We start from the raw sequence: 21,859 nt of genomic DNA, 5'->3' as shown, positions 1-21,859 counted from the left end.
GGAGAAATATTTTAAAAGTTGATATAAAAAGTACCTTGCCAATTGAGGCAACTCTGGAATAGTAAGTGGTTGATATTATTAGATGTTCTTTCTTTCACCCTGTAGTATAGTTAATATAACACAGTAGGCAATCACTACTATTGACAGATTGTTCCTTTGCTGACCAAGCTTCTGGGTCCTTAAGCAAATACATTAACATAAATGACACCTACCTTCTTTCCCACTGCTCACTCAGCAACCTCTAGAATTTGCATGATTTCTCAACAATTTAGGTAATGAGATGTCATGTGAATTTGTTTTCAAATAAAGACGACCCCTACAGAACTAATAAGAATACCCTGCCCCCAATATCCAACCCCCTAAGAAACTGATCACCTCTGCCTCTGCCACGTCCTCTTCTGCCTCGTTCAGTGCCTCTTCCAGAAGGTCCTCCACTCTTAGTGCCATCTAATCCGTTTTCCTGACCCCGAACTAAAATTAAAAACACAGATAGCCAAAACAGAGTCAATGGAATTTATGTAAATATATAAGTGGCACATACAGATGGTGGTGGGGAGACAAAACCAAGAGGAGATAATGAGATGGAAGGATGGGACATGATGGTTACCAGGGGAAAGGTGATGAACCACAACAGAGAGCTAGAAGTCAGACAACTTTATAAATGACTGCAAGGTAATTTCATGCCAAACTGGTAGCTGTAGCTAGAAAACGCTACATGTAAGAGATACCAAGGTCTCAGAATAAATGGTGGCAAGAAAAAAATCAGAAGGATGATATAATGGTTACTAGGTCCAGCCTACCAGGGCCCTGACATCCCTGAAATCCAGACATTACTGACCCACAGCTGGTTTTGTTAAAGCCCCATGCATACACTCTCGTCCACGGCTGGCACCTCTCCCCCGTCTTGGTGGCCCACCACGTCGCCGACTATAGTCTCTGTCACGGTCTCGATTTTCTTTGCCTTCCTCGTTGGATTCCGTTTGGCCACCATCCTTCTGTCCTGAGACTCCCTTCTTCTTCCCGACCATCTCCCACGAATGCTAAAGAAGGGCAGAGCATTCACATCTAATCAATATGGATTGCTATCGGGAAACCACAGATAAAAGCTGGGAAACTTGTTAACCATTCTCCTCTCATCATCCAAATCTAAGATACTTCCACTAACTTATGTCTGCTTAAATGGAGGGTACAGACAGAACCTCAAAACAAATTCTATACCTATCACTGAAAAATTGAAGTCCTTCTTATAGGGGAGGCGCTTATAGCTAATGGACTGCAGGGATTGCTTCCAAAAGGATTGCCAAGATCTGGATCCGGTGCAGTCACGTGGCGTATCAGTCAAAGGCCTAGTTATTGGTCCCCATCTTTCAAGTGTGTTTCCTGGGCTGAAAAAATTAATTTCCTTCAGATTCAGTGACTCCTAACTTTTTCATACACAGTCTTATTCATGTCAAAGGAGAAAAGGAAACTAAAAGTTTCTAAAGGTTAACTTTGAATTCAGAATGAATCAATAGCATTTGACTCTTGGGCACATTCTCTAATCAAACAACCCAGCATTTAGAAGAATAAGAACTACACCTAGTCCTCACCACCATCCCCCAGCCCCACTCCCTGACACACACACCAATTGCCTTTGCTTTAAAGACGAAGTAACAGCCAGGAAGGCATAGCCCTGGCCCGGACACAGTGGACTACAGGGAGCCTTCTGTTCCAGGTTTTACATCTGTATTCTCCCTATACTCCCTAAAGTGATATAACCCAATTAAACTTTCCCCAAAGCAGAATAATCTATAATTCATTCCAGACTGCAGAAGGGAAAATTCGTGGTAAGGAAAATAAGCTAAAAAGTCCTGCAAAAAAACCTCATTCCTCAAAAAATGAATTTTATAAACACACACACCTTGATTCACAATTATTTTTGCAGAAAATATGTACAAAAATTCCCAAACACCGAGACTACCATATCTTTACTATCCTAGTTACCATCTTACTCAAACAACAATGACCCAGTGCTCCGCAACAGCTAACTGATATCAGTCAACTGATTCCAAGAATATGGACCAAGTAGAATACAAAACGGCTATTAATTTTTCCAGGATTGATAACATGGTCATACAGAAAAATATCCTTCTTTAAGGGAAGCATGCTGCAGAGGATTTGTGATGTCTACAACTTACTTCCAGCCAATTCCAAGTGTCCATAAATGGATGAATAAACAAAATGTGGTATACACATATAATGAAATATTTTTCAGCATTAAAAAGGAGTGAACTTCTGACACATGCCACAATATGGACAAACTCTGAAAACGCTATGCTAAGTAAGAAGACGCAAAGAGACAAATATTACATGATTCCACTTACATGAGGTACCTAGAATACGCAAATTCATAGAGACAGAGAATAGAAAAGGTTACTAGGAGCTGGGAAGATGGGGAAAGGGGGAGTTACTGTGTAATGGATACAGTTTTTGTTTAGGAAACGACAAAGTCCTAGAGATGCATAAAGGTAATGACTGCATAACATGGTCAGTGTACCTAATGGCACTAAATTATATACTTAAAAATGGTTACAATTATACATTTTAAACATTTTTACTACAACTTAAAAAACTTAAGTTAAAAACTACATTTAAAATAATACCAAAATCATACCCACACGTTCTAAAGAGCCTACAATAGTTTACTAATAGTTTTTGAAAAAATTATCCACCCAGGACCCGGTAGCTCCTTGTTGCCTACTCTTCCAGTCCAAGCTCATTCCACATTATAGCTCCTGAGTCTTTTTATGCTCACAGTAGCATCAATTCTTAAGTAACAGTGCCACTATTATAATTAAATCTGCAGCAGGAACCCTGGAAACTACATTCAAAATAGTTAGCTTATAGGGGCAACTGGGTGGCTCAGCTGGTTGAGCATCTGACCTCAGCTCAGGTCATGATCTCATGGTTCGTGGGTTCAAGCCCTGCATCAGGCTCTGTGCTGACAGCCTGGAGCCTGGAAGCTGCTTCGGATTCTGTGTCTCCCTCTCTCTCTGCCCCTCCTCCACTCGCACTCTGTCTCTCTCTCAAAAAAGTAAATAAACGTTAAAAAAAAAAAAAAATAGCTTATAGACTTTTCAGCTGGTCTATCTCAAAACCTGTCAAGTTTCAGAAACCTGTCCCCTTTTCCGTTCTCTATGGTATGCACAGCTGCTGGAACTACCTGGGTTCTAGAAGGAAAAGGAATTACTATGATCTTCCCAAGGGTGGTGCCATTTTCTGATACGATCTCATCTACCCAAATACATCCAACACCCCCTGGCAGCAAATATTACTCCCAACTCGTTTCATTAGCAACTTATTTGTGGCATAAGCCTATGTTCTCCAGTTTATTTTCCTTTTTGACACCATAGAAGGTTAGATTTGTAGCACTAGGCAGAAGACGGTGAAAGGTGAAACAAAACGTGACTTTTGCAAATTAATTAATTTTAAAAAATCCAGCTCAGTTGGTTAAGCATCAGACCCTTTAAATATTTTTAAAATGTTTAGTTTTGAAAAAAAAGAAAGAGAGAGAGAGAGAGAGACAGCAGGGGAGGGACAGAGAGAGAGACGGACACAATTCGAAGTAGGCTCCAGGCTCTGAGCTGAGCTGTCAGCACAGAGCCCAATGCAAGGCTTGAACTCTTGAACCGTGAGATTGTGACTTGGGCCAAAGTTGGATGCTTAACCAACTGAGCCACCCAGGTGCCCCGTCAGACTTGTGATTCAGGTTCAGGTCATGATCTCACAATTTGTGAGATGGAGCCCCACATCAGGCTTTGCACTGACAGCAAAGAGCCTGCTTAGGATTCTCTCTCTGCCCTCCCCTGCCCATGCATGCACTTTCTCTTTCTCCCCTCAAAAATAAACTTCAAAAATAAAAAAAATCTAAACTCTTAAAAGGCGTAAGTACTCCTACATCCACCCCCTATCCCAAAATCATGCACAATTATTCTAAAGTAAACTCAAAATAAGCCAAAGAGTCTATTATCTGATTATCCAGGCAGTCATCTTCAGATAAGGTCAATGATGTAAAATCTAGGACCACACTTTTTTTTTTTTTTAAAGTAAAGTCTACGCTCCGAGATCAAGAGTTGCCTGCTCTACTGACTAAGCCAGCCAGGTACCCTAATACCACATTTTTGAAGAGAAAAATCCACAAATTTAAATTCAGTGGTTACAAAAAGTTTTCCAATGGGGCACCTGGGTGGCTCAGTCAGTTAAGCATCTGACTCTTGATTTCGGCTCAGGTCATGATCTTGTGATTTGTGGGATCTGTACTGACAGCACAGAGTCTGCTTGGGATTTTCCCTCTCTTCCTGCCCCTTTCCTGCTCCCAAGGTTTTCCGTTATTATTTCCTATTGTCTCAAGGAAAGTGACAACCCCCCAACATTTAGTTAACGTGATACTCTAAAACTAGTAACCTGACCTCTCTAAGGATAAAGTCTGGGTATCTATCCCAACCAAAGATCCCCAATGTAAGACCAAGGAACTGAAAATTAGTTCAAAATGATACACTGCTCATTGAAACAAAACAATTCTCTATTAAGCACCACAGGAACACCCCAAAGGTTAGTAAGGCAGAATCCCTGTTCTTAAAGGACTTGACAATTTGGGACAATGATAAGCACAAAATTACAGGGATCTCATTAAGTAGAAAAGAGAAGAGGTGAAATAAGTGAAATTCTAGGGTAAGCGCTCCTCCAAGACAACAGGAGCCCCATCATCTCCAGGGTAGTCAACAGGCCGTTAACTCTTTTTCTGCCACCTCAACAGAAATAAGTTCAAGCGATGAAAACGTACTGTAAGATGTAAAGGTGATATTGATGAGAATGTCTCGAATTCAGAATCTACCAGTTTGTGACTCTGTTCAACAGCAATAAAACAGGTGAGCAGAATGTTCTCTGATTAGTAACGAAGGCTATATATATATTAGTAACAAAGGCTATATACCATTTCTAATTCAGACTAACCCAGTCTTGAAAACAGTCACTAGCCTGGAATGAATAATTTACTCCGGGCTAATTAAAAGAGATGGATTTTGGGGCGCCTGGGGGGCTCACTCGGCTGAGCGTCCGACTTCAGCTCAGGTCATGATCTCACACTCGTGGGTTCAGGCCCCACGTCGGGCTCTGCACTGATAGCTCGGAGCCTGCTTCAGATTCTGTCTCCCTCTCTGCCTTTCCCCCACTTGCGCTCTCTCAAAATAAACAAACCTAATAATAAAAAAAATCTTTAAAGAGATGGATTTTATCTGTTTTCTATTTATTGTACATAGATTTTAGGTACTTGCCACCTGCAGAAAACAACCTCCTCGACTGTTCTCTGCTCCATTTGGAGAATAAGGTACTCTCCTTTAAGTTGAGTTACTCCACTTGCTATTTTTAGAATATTCTGAGCTTCTCAGCCAGGGACCCACTTTCCAGAACGCTCTATTAACACTCTACCGTATCTGGGTTTCCTTCCAGTAGGACATTGATGGCTCTGTTGACATCTCCATTGCAGTCATGTAAAGCAATGACACATTCATCCTGGTTCTTGCCTGTGATATCAATCAACTGAAAGAGAAAAAAATCAGCAACATGAACGAACTTGCACTCTTCATAAAAGGAAGCCAGGTGAAGAGAGAAGACACCAGCTGAATCCGAAAGAACCCCAGACTTAAAAAAGCAAAATATGCAGAATTTTGGTATTCTAGCTCAATAAGCAAAACATTAACGCCTGTGATTACAGATGATGTCAAAAGTATTTACACAATAAAGTAGCTTGTAGAGATCAAACCCAGAAGCACACAGGTTTCAGCATACCATAAATTTCTACATTTCCTAGATGCCACAACTGCTCAAAGTTGCTATAAAAATGGCATCAACAAAATCATCCAATAAACAAGAAGTGAAAATTAAGACAAAACCTTTCCGAACATGGTAGCTGTCTAAAGAAGTACGGTAAATCAGACAACGAGAGCATTTATTTATTGGCTTAACCTATTATGTTTCAGGTCATAATTCTTTTAATATCTGCAGGAAAAAGTACCCTAACAGACATCTATGATGTTAAACTATGCTTTAATCCTGATGTCTTTTTCCATCACTGCCAGCAATTAGCAATACACTCACTTGTTTCACCTTTTCCTCAAAGTCAGCATCGTTATGGTCTGAAATCATCTGTGCAAGTCGAATCTGTTCCGCAGTGGCCTAAGAATGGAGATGAGTTCAAGAAAGCATGATCAAGAGACGACAGTTTAGAGAAATAAGAGGGACCTATGTAGTCAATAATCCACCCCACCTCTCAGCCCAATTTCCTTCTCCTTGTTACAAATGACCAATAAAGTGCTAACACCAGTTAAGATGCTTACTTCTGCAAAATGACAAAAAAATAAACAATGAACCTGTTACCATTCCACTCTACAATCCCTAAAAAAGCAGGGAGCTTTTTCACCAATGTTCACAGTTAAAGAAGCTCCCATTGTGGGATCACAGCACCTCTTTTAAACATCCGTGCCTTAAATATAAATAATTGACATTAATATATTTGCAAAGTCATGTATAAACCCCGTTCCTGTTTCTGCAAGGACCAATGCCACCCTCTTATATCTGGCCTGATGATAACCTAAGATTTAGTCTGAGGAAAACGCTACCTTAGAGATGCAAAGTATAGGACCCCTTCTCTCCAAGTCTCATAATACAGCATCAAAAAACAAAAAGCAAGCATGCTCATCATGGCCTACCACAACAGTCATCAGGCCCTAAGTAAAGAGGAGAGGCAAGGACTAGAAAAAAAAAAAAAATGCAAACCAATAATCCAGAGCAGAGAATGATGCTGCACTGGGTGGGAACCAGTATCAATCAGCAATGCTGGCAATGCATCCCTTGGGTTCTTTACCTGTGGCCGCTGCTTGTGCTGTGTCTGGTTTTGGTTCTGAGGTTGTTCCCAGTTTCCCCGGGCTCGGTTCGTGCCCACCGACGTCATCATTTACAGTATATACAAATAACAGTATTTACAAGGTAGAATACTGAAAGATTAAAAAAAAATTCAGATATTAAATATGGGCAAAACAGGTTTTCAACCTCTTTCATCAGCACCTTCACCAAACATGTTCACCAACCAAGAAGAGTCATCTGTTCTTGAGACATACTCAGTTTGATAAATTCCTTAAGGAACAATTGTTAGTAGTCCATTTTTATAGAAGAAATATATAAAGCATAGGTGACTGCCGGTTTAAGTCATGCGCATGGTTTGGTTACTAGTCCCTATATGCAGCTTTGTGAAGTTTCGTAAAACAATGTTAATAATCCAAAGCTTTCTACACACAAATATCTAAAGCCCCTTTGACAAAAGGAAAGCTAATCAGCAAAACCTGGAAACAAAAGCCTTCCAGGAAGGGAACTTAATCTATACTCCAAACAAATAAAAACAATTTAAAATAGAGAAACTCAATCTACCTATGAAAACAGCCCTACCTCCCTTACAATATGTAAATTGCATGCAACCCCCATCACTTGGGAAAGGACAAGCTCAAGTCTAGATTTCCTCCCTCAAGCTCGCGCGTGCTCTCTCTGTCTCTGTCTGTCTCTCTCGTCATGCAGTGGGTGCTTCCATAACCTTCAACAAGGCAAGTATTAGCCCCAGTGACTTTGCTCAAGAATCTCAGTTCCCTGGATAATTCCAACACACTATTTTTGCAACTACTTTCTGTTGCTCTCCTAGTCCACTGTTCTGAGGCACCAGAATTGCAATTACCCTTTACCACTCACCTTAATATACAGAGAATTCCAAATCTGTCCCAAACCAAAAGGGTCTGGCACAAAGTTTTTATTTGCAAGAAAGGGCTTCTAGGATATCATTTTAAACGAGACATTACTGCCAGCGAGAGGACTTTGTTGAGACAGAAAACACACAGGGCCTTCTCAAAACTAGAACGGTTTTTGTTATTAACACTTCCAGCAGGCTACGATTCTCCTGAACTTAAGTTCCTTCCGTTCATACTTTGCTTTATACCGCAACCTCAGCTGCTGCGGTGAGTAAACAAAGAAAATACTCATCCTACGACAGAGTGGCTCAAAATCAGATGTTAATCTGCATGGTTTTATTCCCTTCCAAAGAGGATACGTTTATATTTTCTGCTCTACATGTAACTTTTTTCATTAACGAAACTTTATACGGGATAATTCTAGACTCCCCAAAAGCCATTGCTGGATTTGAGAGACATAGGTTGGGCCTCTAAAGAAATACAGACGGATTAATTATTAGGGAAGTGAATCTTACTGTTTCTCAGGTCTCAAAGAAAACGAACTTCCCTGAAGATAAATTCTTCACCAAAGCGGATCAAGAGGCTGCAGAGGTCTCTCTTTTGATGCAGTCATTCAGACTGAAGAGTTTTACCTTCTCACCAAAATTTTTAAGAAAATTTCAGAGCTAATTCTTTAACCCTTACCTCTTTCTGCTACATATGTGCACACAAAGGCCTGTAAATATTTCTAGCTACTACAAAACTATTTGCTACACAGATAGTCCATCTTCCCAGACTAGTCAAGTTTCAACACTCACACACACACCAAAAAAACGTGTTCTTTAACCAGTACCCCTGGATTCAAATCAAAGAAAAAAATTAAAATTAGACGAAAACTATTATGCTTTTAAATAATTGGCTCTAAAATGAAATCTCTAATGGGAATAAACACTCTTGTAGCTTACAAATACTGCTTTCTACTTCTCGTGTGATTTCAAGTTAATAAGTTAATACTAGATATGAATGCTGTGACTACCAATATGAACTCCATATACCATACCGGTCAATGTAGATATATTAAAAAGTCATCTTGAAAGCCACATAATGACTCAAGGGAAATAAAATGAAACAAAAAAAAAGAACAGTCCAGAAGACTCCCTCTGTTAACTTCAATTTCTCTCTTACAAGTGCTTTGAAATGTGCGACTAAGAAAATTTTACCACCTAGGTAGTAACAACACTGAGCAGCAGGTCAAAATTAAATGATCTGGGATGGATCACTGGAGGGCGCAAAATTAGTAGCCTTTTCGTAGCAAGCAGGGACACATACCCAGAGTTATCACAGTGGAGAGGAAGAATCTCGTTAAGTATTTTTCCTTAGAAAATAAAAGTATTTACGGGCAACATGTGAGAAGTGTTGGAGACCCAGGGAAAAGTGCAGGAATACAGGTTTCAACACAGGAGTGCCTTTGACCATTTTTTGAAAACCAGCTACTTAAAAAAAATAGCCAAAGAAATTTTACAGAAAAAAATAAAAATCAAGTATTTATTGAGTATCTACTATGTGTCCAGTACTTTAGAAAATACAAAAGCGATAGGACTTGGTTGCTGCCCTCAGGGAGCTTACAATCTAAGTAGAGAAACAATTCAGACACTCAAGCTGGACTGGGGTAGCTACCTGTAACAGAACAGCTAATTCCCCTGGATGTTTTGTGGAAATGACCCCTGCATCCCCTCGTCCACAAACTTGAATCTCGTTTTAAAAAGCGTACTTGCCAGTTAGGGCACATTTAGCAAAAAAGGGGCTTCAGTAATCAGCAACAGTACATTTTAAGGTCTTTCATCCTCAGTTACATGACAGCAGTACTCGCTGCTCACAACGGAAACGGTCACCGGCACGGTCCGCTCTTTTAAGGACAATGGTGTAGGATCTCAAACCCGTTGTGGCAACCCACACGTAACCAACACGTTCCGGTTCTCCGGTGATGCTGGCTGTCACGGACCCCCATCATCCGCCAGCAAGTCACACCACACATCCCCACGGCGGGATAAGGACGGTGAAAGGTGGACGGGGAGAAAACAAAAAAAGGATTTCTCCATCCAGTAATCAGGGGCACTCAGAGGCAAAAAACGGTAACGACAACAACAACAACAACAACAAAAGAGCCTGTCCCTGTGGCGTTTTTCCTTCCCCATCACCCTACACCAGAGGTGGCTACTTTTCGAGACGGGTGGCGGAGCGGTCTCCTGTTTGTGACATCAGTTTGCAAAGCCATTAAGGGACCGTCCACAAAGTGAAGGGTCTGAGGAAATTCGGGATTCCTGTCCTATTATGAGAAGAGTGGACCCGCACCCCAGGGCTCCAGTGACGTCCCTCGGGCGTAACACACCCTGTGGGGGTCGGCCCGCCCAGCTTCCCCAACAACATCCTAATTGTCCGGGGCCCCCCAAACTCCAGCGTGGGCCACGGCACGCTTACGACAGCGGCAGAGAAGCCGTCCCCCATGCCGGGGCGCTGAGAAAGCAGGACGGGCGGTAAGAGGAGCTGACAAAGAGGCTGGAAGCGGACAGGGGACGCGAGCCCACGCGTGGAGGATGGGAGGCTCGCCCCGCTCAGCGCCACATCGGGAGCTCCCGGGGCCAATCGCCGCCTCACCTCCCACCCGGAACAAATTAATCCTCCGCACTCCGAACTGAGGGCCACATGGGGGGGAGTTCGGGGCAGCTCCACCCCGCCGTCCTCCCTTCCCCCCGCCACCCCCAAACCAGGCCGGATCCGGATCCGAGAAGGCCCGCAGCGGGCTGCAAAGGGAGGCCGGCCCCCGCGGCGTCCTCACGGCAGCGGCCGGGCCGGAGAGGGCCCTACCTCAGGCGGGGCCCAGGCCGCGCTCGCTCGCGCTCTTCCTCGCTCTCCCCGCTCGGGCTCTAGCCGCATGGCCCCCCCCTCCGGCCGCCCAAGCCCCGCCCCGGCCACGCTCCCAAATCGAGGCCCCGGCTCCGGCGCGGCCCACTAGGCCGCAAATCCAACCATAAACAAAACCTCCGGCGGCCAACTAGGGGGGAGGGGGCTGGGTAGGGCGCCGGGCTCGCACGACCGGGAGGGGTGTCCAGTGGGGGAACGCACGGGGCGGGGGGCCGACTGGGGTGGGGGGGGCCCGGCGGGGTACGGGAGAAGGGAGGGAGGGGAAAGGGAGACCGCGGATTTAAAGGGGCCGCGGACAATACCCGGCCCCGCCGCGCTGCCGCTGCCGCCGCCGCCGCCGCCAACGCCGCTGCGCTCCCAACTTTACCTCAGTCTCCTCCACACTGACACCCCGGGCCGCGCCGCCCCTGTCACGTGATGTAAGGTTCCCTCCTCCCCACCCCCTCCCTCCTTTCCCCTCGCGCGCTCGCTCTCGCGCCTTCCCCCTCCCACTTGCCTGCCTGCGTCCCCCGGCACGTGACGCGAAAAGGGACGCGCACGCAAGCGCGCGCGCACTGCCCGCCACGAGCCGCGGCGCTGCGGCTCCGCGCGTCCTCCCCGCCTCCGCCGCGTGACGCACTGTCGGCATCCGCTTCCTGTTCCCGGCGTCGTCCGGCGTCGTCCGGCGTCGTCCGGCGTCTCGGCGCGCGCCGGTGCGGACCTGGGTCACGTGCTGGGGGCAGCGGGAAGGCGGCGTTCTTGTTTCCTGGGCCCCTGTCCGCCATGTTTTCAGGCCGGCTGAGCGTCGGTGTTTCCCCGTGAGGAAATGGCCGGGGAGTTTCGGGGAGCCCAGGCGCCGGGGCCTCGGCGGAGCCCAGGCTGACCCGGAGCGGTTGTGCGCGGGGCGGGAGGCCATGGCGTCCGGCAGTAACTGGTTGTCCGGCGTGAACGTCGTGCTGGTGATGGCCTACGGGAGCCTGGTGAGGAGACCCCGCGTCCCGGCCCTCCGCCCCCGGCCGCTCGCTCACCCACCTGCGCCTGCCCTGGGCTGGGACTCGTACCTGCCCCCGGAGCGCCTGGGGGCCGAGCGCCCTGCCCCTGCCCTCTGGCCCCCGGACGTGCCCCGAAGCAGCCCTGAGCGCTTGCAGCTGGGGACCTCAAAGGAAGGCGTGCCCCACCCCCCCTTTTTAAAAAATTACTGTGTTTTTGCTAAAGATACTGTCCTTTTTTCCTATCTCTTGGACAGGTGTTCGTACTGCTGTTTATTTTTGTGAAGAGGCAAATCATGCGCTTTGCAATGAAATCCCGAAGGGGACCTCATGTCCCCGTGGGACACAACGCCCCCAAGGTAGGTCCTTAAGGCACGAGGTCGGCCTGGTTCTGCAGCTCCGTCAGGGCCTAGAGTGAGATGGCCTTCGCCTTTGAGATGTCTTTGGTTCCCGAGTTCCCTTGTCGCTCTCCCCGCGCTCGGCCGGAGAGAGAACGGTCAGCGTGGCTCTGGCTTCCGCTCCCCCTGCTGCGGCACAGCGTGCACTGGGCGCAGAGGCAACAGTTTTTGCATCTGCGGAGTGAAGGATTTGGACTAAAATTTGCCAACTCTGTGGACAGAGTTCGCAAGCTCAACGTGCCGCCCAGTGTTTTCTGTTTTAAGGTTTGCGTTAGGGCGGCAGGTTAGCCCCAGGTCACGGAGAAGGATCTGCCGCTGCACTACCTTCCACTCCTGGGGGCCTCATCAATCCCCTGGTCCCCCTAGTCCTTCGTGTTAGGAGCTGAAACCTGAGAAGGAAGCAGCTTACCCCAGGACGTGCCCAAGGTGAATAGTCCAGGAGTCTTCACACTTTCTCCGGTAACTATCTTCCTTTCCTTGGCTTGTAGATCTCTAGTGATGACATTTTCTCCGTCTCCCAGACCTCTTTCCTGAGTTCCCTGTTTTTATATGTTCCGCCTTTGTAGCATTTCCACAAACCTCACCTGGAAATCAGAGGTCTAAACGCCACCCCCAGTCCTGCTTCTGTCTTCGGCTTCTGGCTCTTTCTGATCCAAGGATCCAGCCGGGATCCGGCTACACATGTTAGGTTTCCAGTCTTTGCATGTGCTGTTGTTGGGGCATAGAGTGGTCTTTGGTTTTCTCTTGGCTAGCTGATTTGCTCTTTAGATCTTAGCTCAAATGTTGTTTCCTCTGAAGAAGAGAGTTTACTACCTGTTTTAAAGTAGGTGATCTTTTTTTTTTCTCATAGTAACCTGTTTTTCTGGATACAGTTTTATCACAAGTTTGCTTTTGTGTCTGTCTGCTTGTTTAATGCTTACCTTCCATGAGACCATAAGCTTCCGGAATGCAGGCACCATGCCAGTTTTGTTCACAGTAAAGCCAGGGCCTGCGTGTAGTGGGTGCTCAGTAACGTGTTACTGAGTGATAAACAGGTTAGTGGGAGAACCGGAGCTAGTACACAGTTCGCTCGACTCCTGGCTGGGTGTCCTTTCAACAACCAGTGCTGGCAATCTTCCTTTTTTTTTGTTCTCGGCTGATGTATTTCACGGAAAGCCTTAAGGAACGTGTCATGGTGTAAAAACTCAACGGTGCTTCTTCTACGTTCCCTCAGTTCTCCAGATGCCACCTGCCATCCATAAGACGGTTATAGGGTTGGCTACCAGTACACCAGGATCCAATCAAAACTTTGATGATTGGGGCACCTGGGTGGCTCAGTCGGTTAAACGTCCAACTTCTCAGGTCATGATCTCAACAGTTTGTGAGTTCAAGCCCCACGTTGGGCTCTATGCTGGCAGCTCGGAGCCTGGAGCCTGCTTCAGATTCTGTGTCTGTCTGTCTCTCTCTTTCAAAAATAGTATTTTTAAAAATCTTTTTAAAAACTTTGATGATTTTGGAGCATCCTGGACTAGATAAGATTCCTTTCCCTTTAAAAAATTCTCTCATTTAAATTTGTATTCAGCAGTTCTTCCTGCCCATGGGTCCTGTCCCCATGCTTTAATAGAATGAGCTTTTTGCACCAAAAAATAAAAATAATAAAAAATAAGTTTGCATTCATTGCTGGTGGAAGTATAAATTACTAAAACTTCTTTGGCCAATAACCAGGTATTATCTAGTAAGATTCCGCATGTACCTAATCCCATGGTGCAGGAGTTCCACTCTTATCATACAGAAAGTAATTTTTGTTTGTGTTGTACCAGAAGACATGGAAGAATATTCGTGGGGCAGGGCCTGCCTGGATGGCTCAGTTGGATAAGTGTCCCAACTTCAGCTCAGGTCATGATGTCATGGTTCCTGAGTTCGAGCCCTGCATCAGGCTCTCTGCTGTCAGCACAGAGCCTGCTTAAAATTCTCTGCCCCCCTCTCTCTCTGCCTCTCTCTCTCTCTCTCAAAAATAAAACATTAAAAAAAAATTTTTTTTAAGAATATCCATGGCAGCAATTGTGATATTTCCAGAAGAAATTCTTAGGCCAAACGTCTACTCAAGAATATATCTATGATTTATTTGTATTTTGGAATACTAGGAGTGAAAGTAAGCTCAACAATGCGAACATATGGACACACATGAATTTCTAAAGCATTTTTTTATTTGTAAAATTTTTTAACATTTATCTTAGAGAGAGAGAGAGTGTGTGCAAGCGGGAGGGGGGTGGGGGCAGAATCACAAGCAGGCTCCAGGCTCTGAACCGTCAGCACAGAATCCAACGTGGGGCTCAAACCCACGATCGTGAGATCATGACCTGAGCCAAAGTCGGACGCTTAACTGACTAAGCCACCCAGGTGCCGCAATTCTAAAGCATTTTTAAAAAAGAAAAAGACAAACATGAGTGAATCTCAAAAACATGCTGAGTAAAAAAAGCCAGCAAGCCATTCACAAAAGAGTATCTGCCATTTTGTTCCGTTCCATTTATATGAAATTCTGGAACACACAACTGTATCAATAAAAAGTACATAATTATTTCCTGGAGCAGGGAAAGAGGTTGACTGCAGAGGGACATGGAGAACGTTTTGGGGTGATGGAAATGTTCTGTCTTGGTTGCAATGGTGGTTGAGTGGGTGTATTTACTTGTCAAAACTCAGTCCACACAAATTGGTTGCATTTTATTCCATGTAAGTTCTAACTTAGTAAAGTATTTAAAATTTTGAAAAGACAAGTTGCTGAGGAATTCAAAAAATATTTTTTCATTTGTGTGAAGTTTGAAACCAGGCAAAGGTAAACAGCTTGTTCAGGTTGATATGTGATAAAACAGTGAAGAAAAGTAAGATTGTTGACAAATGAACATTGGGGGTGTTGCATTTAATCAGAACTAGGCACACATGGCTTCAGGAGAGCAGACATAGATGTTCATCTTCACAGTTTTCATAATTACTTAAAACGTACATAGCGTGTATTTCACGTATGATCTATTCCACAGTGGCAGTTGCTAAAAAGTTACGAGAAGTGGGGCACCTGGGTGGCTCAGTCGGTTAAACGTCTGACTTCGGCTCAAGTCATGGTTTCACGGTCCATGAGTTCGAGCCCCACATCGGGCTCTGTGCTGACAGTTCAGAGCCTGGAGCCTACTTCGGATTCTGTGTCTCACTCTCTCTCTCTTTGTCTCTCTCCCACTCGCGTGCTGTCTCTCGAATAATAAATGTTAAAAAAAAAATTTTTAAAGTTACAAGAAGAAAAATCTGCTGGGGCTCTGGCAGCCCTTTTAAGTGAGAGAGATGGATGTGGACTTAACAGTGGTTGCTTCGGGGTGAGTGAGGGGTGACTGTAGTATCTTCTCGAAGTTTATATCGTGGATGTGAATTAACCTACTTAAAAAATTAAGTGTACTCCAGGAGAAAGCTTTTAGAAGTCCTGTGATCCACCAGGTAAGGTAGTCCCCAAACTATTGGAAACCACATACAGGTGTATTCTCACAGATTTTTAGATTATGATTTTCACTTGCTGTCCAGTTTTTCTCTTCCTCTAGAAGTTTGTTAGAACACCTAACCAAGATCCTAAATTCAGTTGAGTCAGAAATCATGTTGATGCCATAGAACTTGAGGAAATTCTGGCAGGTTAAAGGTCTAGCTTAGAGGGTTGCGTGCGTGGCTCTGTCAGTTGAGCGTCCGACTCTTTGTTTTGGCTCAGGTCATAATCTCACGATTTGTGGGTTCAAGCCCTGTGTGGGGTTCTGCGCTGCTAGTGCAGAGCCTGCTTGGGATTCTCTGTCCACCCGCCCCTCCCTTGCTCACACACTAGCTGTCCCTTTCTCAAAATAAACTTTACAAAAATTTTTTTAAACGGAGCTAGGTTAGAGATGTGCAGTTGGGGGAAGTTCTTAGAGAGCCCAAGCCTATCCTTATATTTTTCAGCCTGACCTGGCAACGTTACCAGCCAGATGAGCATTTCTTGTGCTGCTTTTGTCATAGCTGCTCGCTTGCTCTGCCCCGTTTCGAGGCTGACGGGAAGCAGAGTACAGGATAAGTGATCGCACGCTCTTTTCTCTGTGTGAACAGGACTTGAGAGAAGAGATTGACATTCGGCTGTCCAGGGTTCAAGACATCAAGTATGAACCTCAGCTCCTTGCAGACGGCGATGCGAGACTGCTCCAGCTGGAAGCCCAGGGAAATCAGAGTATGTGGCGTGCTCTCGGAGGACGCTTGAGTGAGGAATCCCATGTGTTCAGAATTCCTTTGCTCTCTGAGCTGTCAGCATAGCTGCTGGGCACCTGTGGTTCCTCTGTTGCTGGGCACATGTGAGATGCGGGGAGGCAGTTTATTGGCTTACTGGAGTTTGAGGAATCTGAGGTCATGCCTACGACCAGTCTCTTTCTCAACAGGCTGCTACAACTACCTGTACAGGATGAAAGCCCTGGACGCCGTCCGCGCCTCTGGTAGGGGCGACTTGACGGGAGGCTGAGGGCCTGGGCTGGGAGGGGGTGGGGGGGCTGTGTATATTAGACCTTATGCTTTTTCTGCCCCCCGCTGGGAGGAATTTCCTGGAGTTTTGAGAGTACTGGGTTATTTTGTCTAAGGAAATGATGGCGGCAAGTTATTTCTTCTTCAAAGGGTGAATTTGTTTTATTATTTAGACCTTTAGTTTCGTGAACCGGATGGTGGTAATTTGCTTGTTTTCCTACACAAGACCAGTGACACCCGCGCTTTTTCAGTAAGACCGAGATAAATGGTTCTTGAATTTTTTCTACCGTGTGGGCCATTGTCAAGTATGCTTTGTTTGTGCTGAAACATGGTTTACGTCTCAGAGCCGGAGTGAGTAGGGGGTAGATGGAAAGGAGACACTGTTGGTACCATCGGTGGAGCCTACGGTTGTGTTGCCAGCACCCTGTGACCGCTCAGACGCAGCTCTGGGCCTCCGGTCGTATTCATTCCATTAGAATTACCCCCAATTCACTCATTCGGCCCATTCCTAAATTTGGAAGGTTAACTAAAAAGACTAACAAATGGGAGAAGGGTTATCACTGTGCTGTGTGATTGTCTCCTCAGAGATCCCGTTTCATGCTGAAGGCAGGCATCCCCGTTCCTTAATGGGCAAGAATTTCCGCTCCTACCTGCTAGATCTCCGGAACACTAGTACTCCTTTTAAGGGTGTGCGCAAGGCCCTCATCGACACCCTGCTGGATGGCTATGAGACAGCCCGCTATGGGACGGGGGTAAGCCGGATGGCCACTTTTTCCTTCAGGGGACTAAAGGGATGCCCCAGCCTGAGGGAGCCCCACTCTTCCTTCCTCTTTCCTCAGGTCTTTGGGCAGAGTGAGTACCTGCGCTACCAGGAGGCCCTGAATGAGCTGGCCGCCGTGTAAGTGTGGGGGGCGGGTGCTGGCCCACCCCCAGCAAGATGCCCTTCATGAGCAGTAGTAACAAAATCACAATGACGAGCTGTCTTGTTCTGCCTTACTTGCCTCTGAAAGCATGTGCTGCTCTATAAGAACACAGTAGGAGAAGCTTCTACTTTTGTGCCCCCTCCTTTTTTTTTTTTTTTTTTTTTTTTTTTTTTTCAGCTCAGTAAAATGTCAGAATTGGTGTAAAATGTAGACCGGTAAAGGGAATAAAGTTGGAGCACCTGGGTGGCTCAGTTAAGCGTCCGACTTCTGCTCAGGTCATAATCTCGTGGTCGTTCGGGCTCTGTGCTCACGGCTTGGAGCCTAGAGCCTGCTTCCAATTTTGTGTCTCCCTCTCTCTCTGCCCCTCCACTACTCACACACTGTCTCTTTCAAAAATAAACATTACAAAAATTTAAAGGGGGGGGGCTAAGGTTCCTTTTTTCTTTTTTTTAATGTTTATTTTGAGAGAGAGAGAGAGAGAGAGACAAAGCATGAGTGGGGAAGGGGCAGAGAGAGGGAGACACAGAATCGGAAGCAGATTCCAGGCTCGTAGCTATCAGCGCAGAGTCAATGTGAGATTCAAACTGAAGAACCATGAGATTATGACCTGAGTCCTAAGTTGGACGCTTAACCGACTGAGCCACCCAGGCGCCTCCAGGGAATGAAGTTACTTTTTTTTTTTTTTTAATGGTAACTGGATCCTGGACGCTTTAAAAAAATTTTTTTTTGAGAGAGAGTACAAGCGTGAGAGGGCAGAGAGAGAGGGAGACACAGAATCCAAAACAGGCTCTGAGCTGTCAGCACAGAGCCCAACACAGGGCTGAAACTCTCGAACTGTGAGATCATGACCTGAGCCGAAGTCGGACGCTTCACTGACAGCCCCCCAGTGCCCCGGAATAAAGTTTTTCAATGCAGAGATTCTTCCTCTTTCAGGTTCTAGTGTTTTCCTTTCATGTCTTGGTCTGATAACAATCACACGTGCCCCCTCCCCCCATTTTTATTACCACTCACAGCTTTAGGAACCTTGTTTGAAACTAAGGGCATCACTAGAGCATCAGCTGTTGAGTTTTTGTGTAATAGGAATCACGACTTTTGTCTGACAGTGTTTAAAACATGCGCTGGCGTGGTTTCATGGTGTTGTTTATACAGATGTTCAAAGGGTGGAGAGGGAAAGCCCATGTAGAAATAAAAAGTTAGTTACCAGCCTTGAAAAGAACCGTGTCCATTTTCTGCCGTGTTGAATAAGGCTCTTTCTGAAAAGGTAAGGAGTATGTCTGTCCTGTCTTTTCTCTGTTCATGAAACTAAACTACCTTGTTCCAAAAACAAAGGGTTTGGTAAAAACTGCTCAGAAGAGGAGTGAAAGCAGGGGAAGACGAGGAAGGGTGCTTGTTCTGGAGGTCAGGCAGAAGGCGTGTTCAAAGCATGGTTTCTTTGAACCAGAAATACCTTCTGGTTCTAACTCAGGTGAAGTCTCTAGAGTCCTCAAATTCATAAAGATGGGAAGGTGACAGTGCCAGGGGTGGGGGGTTATTGCTTACTGGGGACAGAGCTTCAGTTTTGCAGCATGAAAAGAGCTCTGGAGATGGGTGGTGGGGATGGGTACACAGCGGTGTGAATATACTTAATACTACTGGACTGTAAACATTTAAAAACGGTCTATTTTACCACAATTTTATTAAAAGTTCAGTCCTTGAGAGAACCTATATGACTCGGTTAAGTGTCCCGACTCTTGATTTCTGCTCAGGTCATGATCCCACAGTTCGTGGGATTGAGTGCAGTCAGCTCAGAGCCTGCTTGGGATTCTCTCTCTCTCTCTCTCTCTCTCTCTCTCTCTCTCTCTCTCTCTCTCTCTCTCTACACCTCTCTCTACCTCTCTCTACCTCTCCCCTGCTTTCGCCGTCTCTCTCAAAATAAACAGATAAGCTTTATAAAAAATCTTTAAAATAATAAAATCGGCACCTAGGTGGCTCAGTTGAGCATCCAATTCTTGATTTTGGCTCAGATCATGATCCCAGAGGTCATGGGATCAAGCCCTGCGTTGGGCTCTGCGCTGAGCATGGAGCCTGCTTCAGATTCTCTCTCTCTCCCCCTTTGCCCCCTCCCCTGATCACATGTACTTTCTTTCTAAAATAAAATACATTCTTAAAAAAATAATTACAAAAAACTTTAGTCCTCGTCGGCATGTGGCTGGCTCAGTTGGTAGAGCATGCAACTTTTGATCTCAGGGTCATGAGTTCAAGCCCAACATTGGGTATGGAGATAAACTTTAAAAAAATAAAATAAAAATTCAGGGCACCTGTGTGGCTCGGTTGGGCGTCCAACTTCAGCTCAGGTCGTGATCTCACGGTTCCTGAGTTCAAGCTCCACATCGGACTCTGCTGACAGCTTGGAGCCTGGAGCCTGTTTCGGGTTCCGTGTCTCCCTCTCTCTCTGCTCCTCCCCGCTTATGCTCTGTCTCCTTCGAAAATAAAAACGTTAAAAAAATTTTAAAAGAAAGGGATGTAACAGTAAAAAAGTAAATAAAAATTCACTCCTTGATTTCTGATTTCTAGAGCAATTCAGTGAGGTTAGTGAAGACGAGGCCCTGAAATCTGACAGATTCCTGTCCCAACTCTGTCACTTACTAGCTTTGTGACCTTAAGCAAGAGGGCCCTCAGTTTCCTAACTTGGAAATTGGGGATGTTACTGCCACGTAGGGATATTGGGATGGCAGTAAATTAGATGTTGGTAAAGGACCAATTTAATGTCGTAAGTACTTGATAGCTATTTCTGTTCTTATTTTTTGGTGTTCAGTTTTCAAGGGACTTTTTTTAGATTGGGAGTATATTAGTGGCATAGATGCAGGAGGTGAATCAGCAGAATTAAAAAAGTTTTCTTTGGGGCGTGTGGGTGGTTCAGTCGATCAAGTGTACAGCTCTTCATTCTGGCTTCTCAGGTCATGATCCCCAGGTCGTGGGACTGAGCCCCATATCAGGCTCCACACTAGGCATGGAGCTTGCTTGGGATTCTCTCTCTCCCTCTGCCCCTCTCCACGTGTATGTACGTAGACTCTAAAATAAACTTTAAAAAATGATAACAAATAAAGGTTTTCTTTATAGCGAGATGAAAATGTTGAGCCAGGGGTGCCTGGGTGGCTCAGCCGGTGAAGCGTCTGACTTCGGCTCATGTCATGATCTCACTCACAGTTTGTGAGTTCAAGCCACATGTCGGGCTCTGTGCTGACAGCTCAGAGCCTGGAGCCTGCTTCGGATTCTGTCTCTCTCAAAAATACACACTAAAAAAAGAAGATGTTGAGCCAGAGGCAAGGACTCTGGGAAAATTGTTTTCTCTGCTAGTTCTATCAGATGGGCTTTTAGTCACTAGTTTATAAGATAGGACAAGGACAAGGGATCACTTGTGGCTACCGCCATGTTTATGGAGCGGTTGAGTCTTGCTTGAATTGCCTTCTTGTGTTAGTCGTCATTCTGTCCGTGACCTGCCCTCTCTGTATCCTCCAGGGTCAAAGCGCGAAGCGGGAGCTCTCAGAGACAGCACCAGTCAGCCGCCAAAGACCTAACCCAGTCTCCTGAAGTCTCCCCGACAACCATCCAGGTGACCTACCTCCCTTCCAGTCAGAAGAGTAAACGTGCCAAGCACTTTCTTGAACTGAAGAGCTTTAAGGACAACTATAACACACTGGAAAGTACTCTGTGACGGGCTGATGGACACTGCTCCTGCTACTGGTGGCCTCAGGTCATCTGGCCGGTGGGCGCCGGTCAGCCGAACTCCCACTTCGTCCAGAGCTCGTAGGGTTCACGCCTAGAGGATCATTCTCCAACCTGTTCTTATGGCCAGTTTCAGAGAATTGGTTAGGACTTGATTTTCCCTTGGTAGCACTTTTTTCTGGAGTTGAATTCAGATGTTTTAATGTTTCCATCATGGCTTCCTTAAAAATCCTCACTTGGTTTTGATTATAGTTTGTTCATTGGCCTTTTTTCCCCTGTCCTCAGACTATAAATAGTCCTAAATTGTAAGAGTTGGGGGAGCCGGGCCTGGTGCATTCTATGTCTGCCCCTTCATACATAGGTGGATGGGAACCGTTTGTGTTTGAGACATCTTCGAGTTGATTGGTTGGAAAGGCAGACGTGAGCTGGTGGGGAGGTCTGGGGAGGCCGTGAGGTGCGCAGAACAACTTGCCTGGTGCTCCATGGAAACCAGGCTGTGTGGAAACGTTAACCCGACCTGGTCCCCGGAAATGCGAGGATCGGCCTCAGGCTTTCTTTACATGCTGTCCTGAATAAATGGGAAAGGGAATGTTGGCACCTGACACGATCCCACCCCCCCTCATTTATTGGGGACGCTATATGGGACAGTGAAGCAATGGTCAGACCAATGCCCTGCTCTGACGTTAAAACTAATAAAATGAACA

The 21,859-nt window shown here is 45.7% G+C and overlaps 2 protein-coding genes across 32 annotated transcripts in view; one reads left to right on the top strand and one right to left on the bottom strand.

The window, feature by feature from the left end:
- Positions 1–11,108, bottom strand: part of UBAP2L (ubiquitin associated protein 2 like) — a 39,766-nt gene extending 28,658 nt beyond the window's left edge. For 14 of the 29 annotated variants that reach the window (XM_086693211.1, XM_086693215.1, XM_086693222.1 and 11 more), the window contains exons 1-6: positions 10,973–11,070; positions 6,902–7,031; positions 6,136–6,213; positions 5,467–5,577; positions 839–1,040; positions 376–471 (exon numbers count right to left, since the gene is read on the bottom strand). In XM_086693211.1, the coding sequence (XP_086549337.1) occupies positions 376–471; positions 839–1,040; positions 5,467–5,577; positions 6,136–6,213; positions 6,902–6,991 (577 nt within the window). In that variant the 5' untranslated portion in view covers positions 6,992–7,031; positions 10,973–11,070. Of the gene's footprint in view, positions 1–375; positions 472–838; positions 1,041–5,466; positions 5,578–6,135; positions 6,214–6,901; positions 7,032–10,613; positions 10,779–10,972 lie in introns of those variants that run through there. The other 15 variants (XM_086693230.1, XM_086693220.1, XM_086693225.1 and 12 more) reach the window with 3 other exon arrangements.
- A 207-nt stretch (positions 11,109–11,315) lies between these two features.
- On the top strand, positions 11,316–21,401 carry LTAP1 (lipid transport auxiliary protein 1). Of its 3 annotated transcripts, XM_086693249.1 has the most exons (8): positions 11,320–11,629; positions 11,896–11,997; positions 15,294–15,377; positions 16,126–16,243; positions 16,449–16,502; positions 17,113–17,279; positions 17,367–17,425; positions 20,949–21,401. In XM_086693249.1, the coding sequence occupies exons 1-8, from the start codon at positions 11,564–11,566 to the stop codon at positions 21,142–21,144; spliced, it is 846 nt and encodes a 281-aa protein (XP_086549375.1). In that variant the 5' UTR covers positions 11,320–11,563; the 3' UTR covers positions 21,145–21,401. The 3 variants fall into 3 exon arrangements, with proteins under 3 accessions (XP_086549376.1, XP_086549375.1, XP_025770891.1); XM_086693250.1 differs by lacking the exon at positions 17,367–17,425 and having other exon boundaries at positions 11,316–11,629; XM_025915106.2 differs by lacking the exon at positions 15,294–15,377 and having other exon boundaries at positions 11,324–11,629.
- The last annotated feature ends 458 nt before the right edge of the window (positions 21,402–21,859 follow it).

The sequence above is a fragment of the Puma concolor genome, chromosome E4 (assembly GCF_028749965.1).
Source record: "Puma concolor isolate L17-30 chromosome E4, mPumCon1.1.hap2, whole genome shotgun sequence".
Classification (NCBI taxonomy): domain Eukaryota; kingdom Metazoa; phylum Chordata; class Mammalia; order Carnivora; family Felidae; genus Puma; species Puma concolor.
The sequence above is the reverse complement of the archived record's forward strand: the minus strand, read 5'-3'. Positions and strand labels throughout refer to the sequence as shown.